Source organism: Microtus ochrogaster, linkage group LG2, assembly GCF_000317375.1.
Source record: "Microtus ochrogaster isolate Prairie Vole_2 linkage group LG2, MicOch1.0, whole genome shotgun sequence".
Lineage (NCBI taxonomy): Eukaryota > Metazoa > Chordata > Mammalia > Rodentia > Cricetidae > Microtus > Microtus ochrogaster.
Window position 1 is genome coordinate 2,993,142 of NC_022028.1, and position 15,946 is coordinate 3,009,087.

The 15,946-nt window shown below is 49.8% G+C and overlaps 1 protein-coding gene across 5 annotated transcripts in view; it reads left to right on the forward strand.

Annotated features, from left to right (window-relative positions):
• The window catches only part of Taf8 (TATA-box binding protein associated factor 8), a 22,316-nt gene extending 6,758 nt beyond the window's left edge, over positions 1–15,558 (forward strand). The window contains exons 6-9 of one of the 5 annotated variants that reach the window (XM_013350963.1): positions 2,407–2,554; positions 3,231–3,373; positions 6,665–6,887; positions 7,156–7,687. In XM_013350963.1, the coding sequence (XP_013206417.1) occupies positions 2,407–2,554; positions 3,231–3,373; positions 6,665–6,862 (489 nt within the window). In that variant the 3' untranslated portion in view covers positions 6,863–6,887; positions 7,156–7,687. Of the gene's footprint in view, positions 1–2,406; positions 2,555–3,230; positions 3,374–6,664; positions 6,888–7,155; positions 7,688–15,093 lie in introns of those variants that run through there. The other 4 variants (XM_005359711.3, XM_013350964.1, XM_013350965.1 and 1 more) reach the window with 4 other exon arrangements.
• Positions 15,559–15,946: the final 388 nt, after the last annotated feature.

Below are 15,946 nucleotides of genomic sequence, written 5' to 3' on the forward strand. Positions count from 1 at the left end.
AAAATAGATAAAAAAGTTTTTTATTTAAAAATTAAATTTTTAATTTTGCCAGATGATAGTGGCGTACACCTTTAATCCCAGCACTGGGAAGGCAGAGGCAGGCAGATTTCTGTGAGTTCGAGGCCAGCCTGGTCTCCAGAGCGAGTTCCAGGACAGAGTCCAAAGCTAAAGAGAAACCCTGCCTCAAAAATCCAAAATAGATAGATAGATCAATTAATCAATTAAAATTTCAACTTATTGAGTGTCAGATGTCATTGAAATAACTACAACATTTTGGTTGCTTGGTCTTTTGCTTTGAGTCAGGGTGTCACTTTGTAACCCTGACTGGCCTAAAGCTCATTCTGTAGGTGAGGCTGGCCTTGAACGTGTAGTCATTATTCTGCCTGTTGTCTCCCCAGTGCTGGCATTACAGGTATGTACCATTATGCCCAGATTCTGTTTTTAATGCGCATATTCAAAATCTGATTTTCATGTTAGGATGATTTTAGACTTGTCAGGAAATCCCGTTCCTATGTGTGATAAGGAGGACTGTAGATGACATGGTTCAGTGGGCTGTAAAACAGTCACCATGTTCACAAGTGCCTCCTTTTAACGCTCTGTGGGAGGCTAGCGAGATGGCTCAGTGTAAGAACACATACTGCTCTTCCAGAGGACCCAAGTGTGGCTCCTAGCACCTACAGTAGGTGTCTCACAGCCATCTGGAACTCCAACTCTGGGGATCCAATGCCTCGGACCTCCTCAGGCACCTACACAAGCAATGCAAATACCACCCCTCCAACATATACACAATGAAATACATCTTCAAAACAAGCCGCTCAGGCCAGGTGGGGTGTTACATACTTATAATTCTAGTACTAGAAGATTGGGGGTGAGGGGATGGAGGAGGAGGCCACTTGTTTGTCCCAGCTGCCCAGAACCAAAATAACCGCAGAGAAACTATAGTAATTAAAACACTGCTTGGCCCATTAGTTCTCGCTTCTTATTGGTTAACTCTTTTATATTAATTTAACTCATTTCTATTAATTTGTATATTGCCACATGGCAGTGGCTTACCGGCAATGATTCGGCATGTCTGATTCTGGCAGCTCCATGGCATCTCTCCAACTCTGCCTTCTTCCTCCCAGCATTCAGTTCCGTCTCCCCCCCCACCTAAGTTCTGTCCTGCTATAGGTCCAAAGCAATTTCTTTATTCATTAACCAATAAAAGCAACATATAGACAGAAGGACCTCCCACACGAGGGGGAATCTTTGAAAAACCTTATTTTAATTTTTAGATTTATTTTGTGTATATGAGGTTTTTGCCTGTGTGTATGTCTGTATATCACATACATGCCTGGTGCCTGAGAAAGTGGTGAGCCTCCCTGTGGGACTGGGACTTGAATCCAGATCCTTTACCAAGAACAAAAGTGCTTTTAACCTCTATGCCAACTCTCCAGCCCTTGAGAAGTGTTTAGAGGAAAAAACCTGCCTTTCTGTCATGAAAACATGCCTTTGCTGTTTTGGTCAGTGTTAAATGTCATCCCTGACATTACAGTTTAGGACATTTGACAGTCTCTCATTCTTACGGGTTCTCGAGCACTTCCCCAGAGATGGCCAACAAGGCACCAACTGGGAGGAGTCACCTGTCCTGGCCGTCTCAGTGGCATTTACAGTAACAGCCGTAGTCTGTTTTTCTTTCCTTTTTAGAAAATGACATTTATTTAATTCCTCTGTGAGGGCGTGCGGTCACCCACAGAGTGTGTGTGTGTGTGTGTGTGTGGTGTACTTTGCCTTTATGCACATGATGAACACTACTGTCTACAGGCCACCCTCCCCTCAGTCTTTGCTTCATTTCCCTCCTACCCCTCCCTCCTTTCCTCTCTTCTTTCTCCCTCTCCCTCCCTCCATCCTTCTCTCCCCCTCTCTCTCTTCCTCCCTCACCTTTGTTAGACCAGGCTGGCCTTGACCTCACTGAGATCTATCTCAGAGGTGATTGGATTAAGGCACGGGCCACCACACCAGTAATCTGTAATCCTCGAGGAACCTTTTGGACCAGCGCGTCAGTTTCGAGAGGGTGGGTTGCAAACAAGAGGATGGCACAGTGTGCAAATGCCACCACTCATACACTAGGATGCCAAGTTACTCTGGGGGAACAGAGCTCCCTGTCAGGGCTCCTGGGGGCTCCTAGTCTTCCTGGAGGATCTGTGTGTTACACCTATGGCTGGCTGCCATGGTGAACTATGTGGTAAATATTTGCACTTTTGTTGGCTGAGATGCTCGCTCTGCTTTCTTCCGGATGCCGCTCTTCACATAGCTTCCCTCTGTTAGTTAGCAGGTCGTGTTCTCAGAAGGACACAGCTGCAGCAAGACAGGGCCTGAGATGATTGAAGGCGGCATAGGCTCAGCCTGGTGTCTCTGTTGTTCTAGACGTACCGTGAACCGGTGTCTGACTACCAGGTCCTGCGAGAGAAGGCTGCATCTCAGAGGCGAGATGTGGAGCGAGCCCTCACCCGGTTCATGGCCAAGACAGGCGAGACCCAGAGTCTTTTCAAGGATGACGTCAGCACTTTCCCTTGTGAGAGTCGCCCCCTGTGGGAGCCCTGTTTTGTTGTTTGAGATAATCACACCCTCTTTCCTTTTTCTCTGTGGTGGGGAGAGATGAGTGAGCCTTCGTGTTTTTCTCTAGTGCGGTTTATTCTGCAGATCTCTGGATCCTTCCTCCAGGCCCCGAGATACTATTCCGAACTGTTGGCTGCTCAAGGCAGTGAGTTTAGGTTACCTCACTGGTGGCTGAGCCCTGGGCAGCCGAGTCTCCCATAGAAGTGATAGACCAGCTGGTAGGAGGGACACTGGCATCTGCAGCCAGTTGCCTCTCAGCTTCCTTTCTTGGGTTACATCTCATTTAGGCTTTGTTGACCAAGTCAGTCATCTCCATAGGGGACCTCGGGTTATGCAAAGGTGAATGGGGAGCTTGGTCTAGTCATTCAGGAAGCTTCCACTCGGTGCCTGCTGTGTGCCTGGCTCTGCAGTCACTGGCTGGAGGCCACCAGGTGTTAACTGTTTCCCACACATCCCCTCAGGCAGCCCATCCAGACCTGTGAGTTAGCAATCCTTAGCTTTGTCTTTGCAGAACATAGAGGCTTGTGGGAAAGGGGAATTAATTAGCTCGAGGTCATGGTCATCGGGCAGCATTCGTACCTGGCTCCCTCTGGCAGCTCGACAGAGTCATGTCTCTCTCTTCCAATCCCCAGTGATTGCTGCCAGACCTTTCACCATCCCCTACCTCACAGCCTTGCTTCCCTCTGAGCTGGAGATCCAGCAGATGGAAGAGACAGACTCCTCGGAACAGGATGAGCAGACAGACACAGAGAACATCGCTCTTCATATCAGCACGGTGGGTTCACCCTTCTGCCTGCCTCACAGTACCCCGAAACAGCCTGTCCTACACTAGGCCCCTGCCCCTGGGAACTGAACTGCTTCCAGGTCTATCCCAGGTCTCTGGCCGTCTGTTAGAAGCTTGCACGATGGGCCTGTGAGACCAGTCTCTGTCTGAGACATCCTGGGAGTCGCCCGCATAGTGAATGTTGATGAGCACTGCAGGTCCAGACCCTGTTCCAAGTGCCGACAAAGCCCCGCCCTCGGAGCTAAAGGTTCAGACAGAGCTGTGGAAGGGGTGGAAGAATTAGAAGGTGACATATGAGCCACGGCCTGAAGAGACCAATGCCTGATTGTGGCTCAGGGTGGAGTTTCCAGGCACTGAGTGTAGCATCTGTAGGGCCAGCCTGAGATGGAGCAAGCTAATAAAGCAAGCTAACTCGTACCCCTCTGCAGTTTCAGACTGTACAGCCATACAGCCACACACTCTTCTATACAAAGTATATTTTTTTAAAAAAGACAGTTATTTGGACTTGTTATATTCTGGTGGCCTACAAAATGTAATCATGTGTTATTAAGAATCCCGATCCTGCCTCCTGCAAGGTGCTGGGATTGTAGCAGGACACACAATCACGCTTCACTCAGTGACCAGTTTTAAACTGCCCTCTCATCTCCTGATGACAGTGTGTCTCTCAGGGACTCTTGCTATGGGGCACTTTAACCCTGGCCCCTTTCTCCAGGTCCTTAAATATAAAGGAACCATTAGTTTTAGAGTGGTTAATTGTTTTTTGTTCTCTCCTACATTTGAACTAGCGCTCTGGCGCAACCAGAAGTTTAACTTTTACTCCTGGATGAGAAACCGCACCAGTCATCCACTCAGTGAGCACCCATTTTGCAGTGACCATTGTCAGACACTATTCTGGCTGCAGAGAGGAAAGTAGTGACCCCATAGATAAAATCTCTGCCTTTGAGAGCCAGTATGTGCAGTGGGAGAAGGAATTAAACCTGATGTGTGAAGTCTTCACTCAGAGTATTCAAGATGAAAGTGCCATGAACAGAATAGTACCTGGTGAGATGGAGGCTTTTCTTCTCAGGAGTAGCACGCTCAAGGTGGGTGGACCACCAAGCCAGGGACATGAGGGGGAGAGGAGAGGGGAGCTATGCACTCTCTGGGCAAGAGGGTCCTCGTAGAAGTGACAGCTGGTGCAGAGGACCTGAGAAACACCAGCATTTGGGATGCAGAGCCAGGACAGGGAAGGGAGAGGAAGGGCCAGTCTAATGGGACCAACTGTTTCCAGAGCTGGGTGACATAAGTTGCAGGCGGGCGTGGAGCCAAGGAGGGACATTTCTGAACTTCTGGATGCATCACCAGTGGCTGTGGTGCAAGCGAGCCTGAGGGAGCGCTGCTCTGTTAGGAAGCTGCCACAGTGATGTAGGCCAGGGAGAGATGGGGGTCCTTCTCCTCGATACGCATGGCAGGGAAAGTGGAAATGGTCTGGTTGCATTGATAGGTAAAGCCAAGAGGATGTCCCTCTAACAGATGAGAATCGAGTGACAGAAAAGAAGCAGGTGGAATTGCAGAACTCACTGCTCAAGCACCTGAAGGATGGTAATGTTGTCACCACAGTAGGAGGACTAGGGGTAGGGTACCTGAGGAAGCTGAGGCACATTGAATGTGAGGTGCCTATGGGATGCGTCTGTGACGCTGTCAAGCAAGCAGCTGGGAGTCTGAACAGGGAACTGGCGGTGAGAGAGGACATGGTTGGAGTCGGACTTGGAGCTGTTGGCTGAGAAGTGGAATGGACAGTCGTGAGACAGGTAGGGTTGTTGGTGTCCTCCAGCCTTGCCCAAGTGCCCAAGGAACTCGTGCAAACCCCTCACTTTTTCTACAAGTAGTTAATTGGATGCTTTACTTCCTGTCTCAAAGCTACCTAAAGGGGACCAGAGTATAGCATTTCCACAGTGTCCAGCATCCTGCCTTTGTGGGAGCTGGAGCCAACCCTTCAGCCCTTCGTGTCACCCTCATTGTTACCTGAGGACATGTGTAAGGTACAGTCTAAATGGCCTCTGAGCGTTGGTGGAGTTTGGATGTGGAGCAGTGGTCGATGGAGGGAGTGATAGGTGATACTCTGTTACACCCTTAAGTACTGAGGCAATGCCTTCAGTTCCAGCACTCAGGGAGGCTGAGGCAGGAGCATCTCTGAGTTCAAGGCCAGCCTGGTTTATAGAATGAGTTCCGGGACAGCCAGGGTTGTTACACAGAGAAACCCTGTCTCGAAAAACAACACAAAAGAATTGAGGCAGGCCGGGAGCTGGGTGTCCGCACAGACTTCCCACACCTGGTCCCACATGAGCGCAGCTGGTCTGATGGCAGTTGTTTTGAAGAGGGACTCTGATGGCTGTGGGTCCACTCGTTGGGTTTAGTGTGAGTGCGGGAGGGATGAAGCACATGTGTCCTACAGGAAAATGGCTTTTTGGTATGGATATGTAGCAAAACCTCTAGAAGCCATCCAGAGCCTTCAGGCCAGTAAGCCCAAGGCCAACTATCCCGAGAGGAATCCTCTGCTCACGGTATCACAGTGACAGCAGCCACTGGTAGTTGGGGTCTGAGGCTCTCAGTTCCTCCAGGGAACCCTTGGTGTGTCACTGGGGGCGATGCCGGTTCAGCTCCTGGTCGTTAGGCCTGCATAGCCACGTCAGATTTTTAGTGTGAAATTTCATGTCCTGACCCTGCTGCCACTGCTCACTTTAAAGAAGTACAAAAATAAATTAAAGGCAAAGAGAGTGGAAAATAAGGAGAGTACAAGTATTAATAAGGAAAGGAGAATCGATTACCCATGCATCCAGGACACTGTAAGCCTGGTTGACAGTGACAGTGTGAACTTGTGGGGTCTGCAGGCTCCGCTTTGCCTTCACTTCTGGAATATGCTGGGATACGGTCATTGGTCCCTTGTTCCAAGTGCCAGAAATGAGAGATTTCGGAGAAATGTGTTGGGACTTACGTTATTTTGGGCCTAGGAGAGCTCTCCTGTGCCCTGGGTTGTTTTGGCTCTGTGTCTCTTACTCCAAGGTATCGACGACCTTCCTTCTGTTACCCCATCGGGTTAGGCTTCCTCCCTGAAGCGAGAAAATTCTAACCCTCACTCCCAGGCCTTCATTATCTCATCCCCACCTTCTGAAGAGTCAGGACCTGGAGCACCGCACTTTGTCAGCTCCCTGTAGAGCCAGCCACTGCCCAGGTCCCATTGAGCCTGGGGCAGAGATGGCCACCCTGGAAAGACAGTGGCTCCGGCTTCTCCTCTCTCAGTAGACACCAAAGCCGGCTCTTGCTATGGGCACAGCCTCTCTCCTCATGCCACTGGTGCTCTGCTCTATTTCGGCTTTTGCTCAAAGGATGGCCCCGGAGCTGAGAAGGAAAACGCTTCTGTCCTGCAGCAGAACTCCTCCTTGTCTGGCAGCCGGAACGGGGAGGAGAGCATCATCGATAACCCATATCTGCGCCCCGTGAAGAAGCCCAAGATCCGCAGGAAGAAGTGAGTTGGAGGCTGGGGTCCAGAGCCTGCTCCAGTCTGCTTGTCTGCTCCTTGGTAGGAATAGGTTCACCAGCAGGCATGAGCTTGGTGAGCACGCCTAGGCCAAGAGGGAGTCTCTTCCTCTGCCTGCCTGTCTCTCCTCAGCTCCCACGGGCAGCAGCTGCACTTCAGGGCCTGTGCCAAGGCAACCCTGTCAGCCCAGAGCTGCGCTCCCCTGGGAGAGTGAGAGGGGCCCCGGGGCAGGCTCTCTGGTTCTTCTTCTCTCTAGGTCCCTCTCGTGAGCGGAGAAGGAAGCTGGCCTGTAAGTGAGAGGACACCGCTTTCCTGGGGCCTGAGATCAGAGGGAAGAAGAAGGTGGCGCCCTTTTGGCCTTGCCCAGGCTGTGTCTTTTTAGCAGTAGCCTTCTATGAAGGCAACCCTGTTTGCCAACAGGCCGGAGTCTGCTGGTGACTTCATTAATTCATCACAGGACTTGATTCCTTTGAAACCTGGAGGGCCAGGGAAATTGTTAGGAAGGAAAGGGTCCACTGCTCTGTGCCCTGCCGGGAAGACTGCCAATTGTATCTTCCAGACCACCTGGATCCCCCTCGTTGATCCACAAGAATCATGGCATTGATTTACAGCCCAGAACCTCATTCTCACTTCTCTCTACACCTGGGCCCCAAGATCCCTGCTGGGCTGGTAGACAGTGACTTTGTATCCCTCATCATGTTGGAAACAGACCCATGCTGCAACTCTGATCTGGGGCTGGCAGGAGCTAGAAGTACATGGGTTAATAAAGATAAAGACAGTGACCATCAGAGCCTTGAATCTCTGACCAACATTTGATTAAAGCTGACCACAGTGGGGTCATCCCCCTTGGAACGTGGGCCTCGGAGCACCCTTTTGGGAAAGGATAGAGTTAGTTCTCCCAGGACTTGATAGAGGAGCCATGGATTTTAAGCACCAGGGAGAGAGCTTAGCAGCTGGGGGTGGGACTTGCTTTGAGGGCTAGGCTTAGCTGAGAAATCCAGCTGATGGTGGAAAGCCACATTCCCACTCGCTGGAGGGAGTGGGTTGAGGGTCTTGCTGAGTCCATGTGCCTGTCAAGAAGCAAGTCTGAATCTGCCCACTCCCACTCCCTGGAGAGAAGATACCATCCCTCACTTCCTACTAATCATGCAACATGATCTCAAGGAGGATACTGGGAAAGTTGAGATCTTTGGCTTGTTTTGAAAAGAGGGATTGAAAAACCAAATCCAAGGAAGAGTGGCAGGGGCACGTGGAAATTGACATAAAGTGGATAAGTCATCCTTGGATTGAAGTGCTGAGCCCATGTACTCCACCCTGACTGCTGCTTCTCCTCCTCCTCCTCCTCTTTTTTCTCACTCTCTTACCCTGTGCCATGTGTTTTTGAGACAGGAGCTCACTCTGTAGCCCTGGCTATCCCAGAAACCACTGTATGCCAGGCTCAATGATCCTGCCACGTGCTGTGATTATAGCATGAACCACCATGCCTGGCTTCCAGTAACTTGGCAGGGGGGATCAACCTTCCTTGCTGTTCTCTAGAACCCTTGGTCCCTTTGCCTGGAGGAAAACAAAACAAAACAAACAAAAAGCTCTGTGTCTGGAATTGAAGAAAGAATAAGTGGTGGTGTGAAAATGAGCCTTTTTGGCTCTGGTCCAAACAGGAGTATTTTCATGGTGACTCAGAACTTCCGGTCAGAACAAGAAGACTGGGCTGTGTGGATTCTGAGAGCTTGTGATGTAGTTGGCAGCTCCTGGCCCAGTCAGTTGGAATCCAGTCCCAGGGTCTAACAGGAGCTGCCACCCCTTGCTGTTCCTGATGCTTCTAGCCACCGTGTCTGTGTCTGTACTTCTGCACCATGTCACCGTCTGAAGCCAAGCCTGTGGAGTGTGTTGTGTGAGCTGAGGGGGCTCTTGCTGCCTTTGGCCGCGGAACTGCACCGCTGTGATTGCTCTTAGAACAGAGATGACCTGAGTGGTGGTGTGTTGAAGTGTCTAATTCTCAATGTATATCTATAGATTTCTATTTTTTATAAGTTGGGAGAGTCTTAGAGGGAAAAATAAAGTGATTTATGAAAAGTCTAATCAAATTCATAATACAAACTTTGTTTTTTTAAAAAAGATTTTAATTTATTATGTATACAGAGTTCTGCCTGCATGTATGCCTGCAGGCCAGAAGAGGGCACTAGATCTCATGACAGGTGGTTGGGAACCACCATGTGGGTGCTGGGAATTGAACTTAGGGCCTCTGGAAGAGCAGCTAGTGCTCTTAACTGCTGAACCATCTCTCCAGCCCCCATAATAAAGATTTTGGGAATGTATTTACTTTGTCATGCAGGCTTGTGAACCACCTTCCCCATGCTTCTCTTCATAACTACACACATCTCCTTCTCTCGCCACTCTGCCATTGGCGCTCCATTCAGATCAGTGAAATTAAGTCACCTTTGAAGGCTGGTTGACTTTCTTCACTCTATGCTGTCCTGAGACCCATATGTCTCAGGTGGTTGTGTCAACAGTCTGTTTTTCTTTTTCATTTTTTGTATTTGTTTTTAAGACAGAGTCTCATTGGTAGCCCTGGACTGGAACTCACCCTGTAGACCAGGCTGGCCTCCAACTCAAAAGAGATCCCCAGCCTCCACAAGCTGGGGTCAAGGCATGTGCTACCATGCCCAGTTTAGTTGGTTTCCTTTTGTGTGCAGTGCCTTTTCATGTTGTGTCTGTGCTGCTGGGCCTGTGAACTATCTTCATAGGGCTGTTAGAAGCCTGTGAGCCTGGTGCAGTGGCACTCACCTTTAATCCCAGTGCTCGGGAGGCAGAGACAGGTGGATCTCTGAGCTTAAGGCCAACCTGGTCTACATAATGAGTTCCAGAACAGCCAGAACTACCTAGTGAAACCTTTTCTAAAGAACAAAAATAAGAAAAAGAAAAAAAGAATGAATGAAATAAGTCTGTGGTCAGCAGCTGTGCAGAGGCTTCCAAGATAGCCATGCTCACAGCCCTCAGGCCCCATGTACACAATTTCAAACACAAACTCCAACACCTAATACCTTGTCAGTTCTAATTTATCTGTTTCCCTCCACACTGTGTGTCCCTGGTTGGCCTGGAACTCCTAAGTAGACCAAGCTTTAAACTCAGATCTGCCTGCCTCTGCCTCCTGAATGCCAGAATCAAAGGGCAGATTCCCTTGAAGTCTAGAAGAGGGCACTGGATTCCCAGGAGGTGGATTTATAAGAAATTGTGAGCCAGGCAGTGGTGCATGCTTTTAGTCCTTGCACTCGAGAGGCAGAGGCAGGCAGATCTCTGTGCTTGAGGCTAGCCTGGTCTACAGAGTAAATTCCAGGACAGCCAGGGTTACACAGTGAAACCCTGTCTCAAGAAACCCTATCTGGAAAAACCAAAAAAGATTGTGAGCTACCAGATATGGGTGCTGGGAACCCGTGTTCTCAGGAAAAACAGTCACATTTTTAGCCCCTGAGCCATTTCTAGCTGCCCTTCCACACCCTTCTTTTGGAGACAGGGTCTCACTGTGTAGCCCTGGTTGGGCTCGATCTTATGACGTGGATGAGGCTGACCCTCAAGTTAAGAGATGTATTCAGTTCTAGTTTTCTGTTTTTCTCACGTGTGTGTGTGGGGGGGGGTACCCTGGGGCCCTTTCACTGAACTACACTCCCATCTCAATAAAAGCTAAGGCTCTTGCTAGCCACAGTTCTGTTCACACATACTAATTCATGAATCCTCATATAGACTCTTTTTAAAGATATTTATTTTATGTATATGATGGTCTATCTGCAGGTACACCTGCATGCCAGAAGAGGGCATCAAATCCCCACTATAAATGGCTAAGAGCCACTATACAGTTGTGAATTCATGACCTGGAAGAGCTGTCAGTGTTCTTAACCACTGAGCCATCTCTCCAGCCCTCACATATGTACTTAAAACAAATGTTCTTACAGTCTGCAGCTGAAGACACAGACCTGCCCTGCTCAGTCCCTGTAGTGGTACTCGGGCCTTCTGCTCCACAGCTCATGTTTCCCTTAGATGCTCTTGCCTCCCAGTAGTTGGTATTCTGGCCCTCTTAATGCACTGGTACCATGTACTCAGTGACTCCATCACACATCCACACACTGATTGGCTCACTGGTGGGAAGAGAAATTGGACACAGCCCCAGCCTGGCAGGCCATTCTGGAATATGTAGTCCCTGTCCTCAAACATGACATGCACATCTGTGCACGCACACATGAGTATACACATGTGTATGCCCCTCCACACAGACAGATACACAAGCGTCACACAGATACACCCTCCACACAGAAATGAAACATCTGCTTCCCGTGAAAGGTGCAGCTAGCAGTGACTGGACTGTACATTGTGGCTTCCCCTCTTCCTGGTTCCTTTGTAGCCTGGGGTTTTGGTTGCAGTCACAGGATGGGAGGTAGAAGCCATTTCTTTTTTTTTAAATATTTATTTATTATGTATACAATATTCTGTCTGTGTGTATGTCTGCAGGCCAGAAGAGGGCACCAGACCCCATTCCAGATGGTTGTAAGCCACCATGTGGTTGCCAGGAATTGAACTCAGGACCTTTGGAAGAGCAGGCAATGCTCTTAACCACTGAGCCATCTCTCCAGTCCTAGAAGCCATTTCTTGAGTGCATGTTCCTGGGAACAGGGAGTGAAGAGGCTGGGGAACCTTGGTTTTTCTTCTGAGTGAGACCCAGAAGCTGCGCCACCCCAAACATGGGGTTGCCTAGTTGTGAAAGGAGTGAGGGCGTGTAGCTTTAGCTGAGTTAGAATCGAGGTGCTTTTCACCTTGGAAGGAACTGATGGGCTTGTGGGCAATGGAGCTTGTCACTAGCGAAGCTTCAGGGAGTGCTCAGGAAAGTCTTGTTGGGACAGACAGCAAGCTACTGCACAGTGGTGAACACCTGCCCTGCCCTTTAGGCTTCCGGGTCAGTCCACAACCTCTGTTGTTAGGCCAGTAAGTGGCTACTTCCTCTTTGATGTTCCTTCGCTTTCTGTCGACGCCCACCTGTCCTTGTTCAACAGCTTGGTCTTCCTTTCCTTTGATGGCTTTTCCCTTGAGCTTGTCCAGCCAGGAAGTGTCCTGGAAGTACCACTTCTGACCTCAGGGACATGATTCTCTGCTCCTCTACCTCCAACCATTACCTCCCAGCTGGCTTCAGTGTTCTCTGTACCCAGCCATCTGGCTACACTATTTTTTTTTTTAAATAGTGTCTGTCGGGGTCCAGCCTCGACAGGTTCTTGCGTTGTTCCAGGGCAGGGGAATGTGGATTAGAGATGTTAGGCAGAAGGAAACAAAGACACAAAAGAAATAGACAGAGACACAGAACAGAGTCAGGAGGGCAACCCAGTGAATACTGAATCCACCCGTGTTTATTTCTCAGAGGCTTTCTAGACCCCAATCCAAATAGGAGGGGGAAGACAAAAGACTTCTTTACCAAGAATCTAGGAACAAACAAAGTCACCACCTTCTCAATACCCAGAGCATCAAGTAACCACACCCTAGGTCAAAACATCCCGTTAGTAGCCACACCCTGGGTCAAACCGCCCCTCAGTAACCTTGAAGAAGAAGGAATAGGCCTGAACTCTCTGACCTTTGGTCAAGAGGGAACAAATCCACATCTGTTGGCTCCAACAAGGGTCTCTCCATGTAGTCCTGTCTGGCTGTCCTGGAACTCTATGTGGACAGGCCAACCTCAGACTCAAGAGATCCTTCTGCCTCTGCCTTCCGGATGCTGGGCATAGTACGTGATCAGATTTATCTTGACTTAACCTCCCCACCCTACCCAGACACACCACTCTTGCTGACTTTGGGGCAGGGTGCAGGCTGGGCAGCATGGACTCGCTTCCAAGTCCTCTGGGTAGGGCCAGGCCAGGGGCTTGTTCATTGACATCTTTTTTTTTTTTTTTTTTTTTTTGAGACAGGGTTTCTCTGTAGCTTTGGAGCCTGTCCTAGAACTAGCTCTTGTAGACCAGGCTGGTCTCGAACTCACAGAGATCCATCCACCTGCCTCTGCCCCCCGAGTGCTGGGATTAAAGGCGTGCACCACCATTGCCTGACCATTAACATCTGGACAGTCACCAAGCTGCCTTCCTCGCCAGTGATGCTGCCTCCCCCAAATATTTGGGGCTCCCTGCTCTTCCCAGCCTTTGTACCCCATTTGTGCCCCTGCAGTAAGACTGCAGATTCTCCCAGAGACTTCTATCCTGAGTCCAAACTGGCCCAAGTGCCAATCAGGTACCCTGTCAGTTCTGTATTCTTCTGGGTCACTCAGCCTCCTTTCATTTATTAGCAAACATGATCTGGAACTCTTGTGCATGCCAGGTGGCACTGTGCCAGCTCTGAGGGTACGGTGGTGAACAAGACAGACATAGCTCCTGCCTCCAGGGAATTCATTCACAATGAATACACAAAACAAGATACACAAACCGAGACTAAGCCCATTTTAAGTTGTGAAGGGGTGCCAGACGGGCTTCCTGCCCTGCAAGGAGAAGGCCTTTACTCAGCTTCTGGGTCTGCAGTTCACTCCTGACGTTTGCCTCTCCTTCCAGCCCTTCAGCTTCTCCCCCATTTTACTCTTCCCATCTCCAGTCTCCCATTTGGCAAACAGCCACTGGGCGTCTCTGGTGACCATATGGGTACAGACACTGGCAAACAGCATAGCGTGGGCCCGGGCCTCTGCCTTCTCCGCACTTACAATGTGTCTGGGGATGGACAGCTCACACACACACACACACACACACACACACACACGGAGTGTCGGGTAGTGAACCTGGGCAGGAAAGCAGGACTATTCATAGTGCTGGGAACCTGGAGGACGGGAGACAAGTGAGAGCCACAGCGGGTAGTGTGCAGAGTCTGGGCTAGTAACACGGGGAGCAGGCAGTGTGCGCAGAGCCCGCACAGAAGCTAAGCAGGGACCAGTCAGAGGAGCTGTCCTGCCTGCCACCCACGTCATTCAGGATCTCTGACAAAGGACAGAGACCTGGCGATGCAGGTCATGAGTGGCTGCCTTCTTGGCAGGGCAGATAACGTTAGCACGCACCACAAAATCAGGTGGCAGGGGTTGCTGAGGAGCTGCACTTTTTAAAAAAGTGGCCTTAAAAGAATGTTCTAGTCGAACAGAGCACGAAATACAGCTATCTTTGTGGAAAGGGAGCAGCGCACACAGCCACACTCGTGGTCAGAGGCAGGAGTGTGTGCGCACCTGGAGGGTGGGAGGGTCGGGAGTGGCACCACTTGACAGGGGTTTGGGGTGTGTTCAGAGGGATGGGTAGGCAGGGGATCATGGGTAGGCCTGCGAGCATTCGGGTAAGAGGGAATGTGAGGAACGCTATTTCTCTCAGTCAGTTCCACACAGAGTTTGGCATTTGCCAGTTATAATTCATGGTAGAGTAGGGGGGTCATGCAGAAACTGGGGGTGGATTGGTCCCAGCCCCAGAGAGCCAGAACGTACCTGTACCTAAGAAGAGGCAGGAAACATTAACCTAGATACCTGGATGACACCGTCCTGTGGAGGCTCATGTTGCCAGGGAGATGGATAAACACAGGAACCTGTTCTGCCTCTCTGACCAAGAGAAGGTGTGAGTGGAGGGCTGGCCTGTGGCCTGGAGGTCTGCTGAGATCCCAGTGGGGTGGGGTTGGCCAGTGGGGCATTGGGAGAGGTGAGGAAGCAGAGCAGGGGAGGGTGGGTGAGGTACAACTGGACGGAGCCAGCCTGAGAGGCCTGAGCCTCAGTCCCATTTGGCCCTGAGGCTCTTGTTCCTCTTGTAACATCTCTGAGGAGCCTATGCCCTTATAAAACCAGACCATACTAGGCTAAGGAGGAGGGCTGGGGCATTTCTGTCATCTCCAAATCAGGACCTCCCTAGGAAAGGGGTGGCTGGGGCTGGTGAGCCTTCCCATGCCCTTAGAAGCACCACACGCCTTCATCCTCAGGGTCATCAGGGCCTCTATGGGCTTTCTGCAGTCCTCCTTCCTTTTCTGGAACTGGGGATAGGGCTGAGGGCCTTGTGCATGCTGGGCTTGTGAGTGACAGCTCCAGCTCGGGTGTGTCCGGGGCACGCCAGGGTCCTCAGAGTCTTCTAGGTGTCTTAGTAGGAACAAGAGCCCGAGCCTTGTCATTTATTGCTACCTCTGAATTTTCCTGGTGACTTGTCATCATTCTTGTCTCTCTCAGGCTCACCCTGAAGCAAGTGCTTGACTCTCTGAACATCATCTTCGATGGCCTAGCTGCAGTTGTGGCAGAACAAGGCTACAGGTGAAGTTTTGTCATGGACTCTTCTGGCCCTGGGAACAAGTTCAAGGTATTTCTTCTCTTGGTGCTAATGGCTTAGGGGCATCTACACTTTGTTTACCTTATTGTTTTTTCTTTGTTATAAGTAATTTAATTGTGACTAGATAATAAATGTATACAGTAAAAAATTTAAAAGACAGAAATAGATATATTTAGTAATACACATAACAAATATCTTCATCCTCCCACATCCTAGAGTCTCAACCATGGGCTTACTGATGAGTCGCTATGGCTTTATGTATTCTTGTATGCATCAAACACATATGCATATCGCTCCCTTTTATAGCATGTGTAAACACCACACTTTCTCCTAGTAGTTAGTGTGTCTTCCGTGTCAGTAATAAAGAATCTCTTTTTGGTTCATGAAAACGCAGTGCTGTGACGCAGGCCTCTTTCTTCACTCCTCTTTCAGAGCTCAGGTGACAGACAGGTCCTTTGTGTCTTTGGTTTTTTTTTTTTTTGTGTGTGTGTTTTTTAAAGCCAGTCATGATGGTACATGTCTTCAATCCCAGCACTTGGGAGACAGAGGCAGGTGGATCTCTGTGAGTTTGAGGATAGCCTGGTCTACATAGAGAGTTCCAGGATAGCCAGGGCTCTGTAAAGAGACCCTGTCTCAAAATAAATAAAAAGATTTGTTTTTAAGTGTGTATGTGTTGGGTGGAGGGGTCTGTGCTTGTGAGACGGGTACCCACAGCGGTCAGAGAAGGGCACCAGATCCCCTGGAGCTAGAGATACA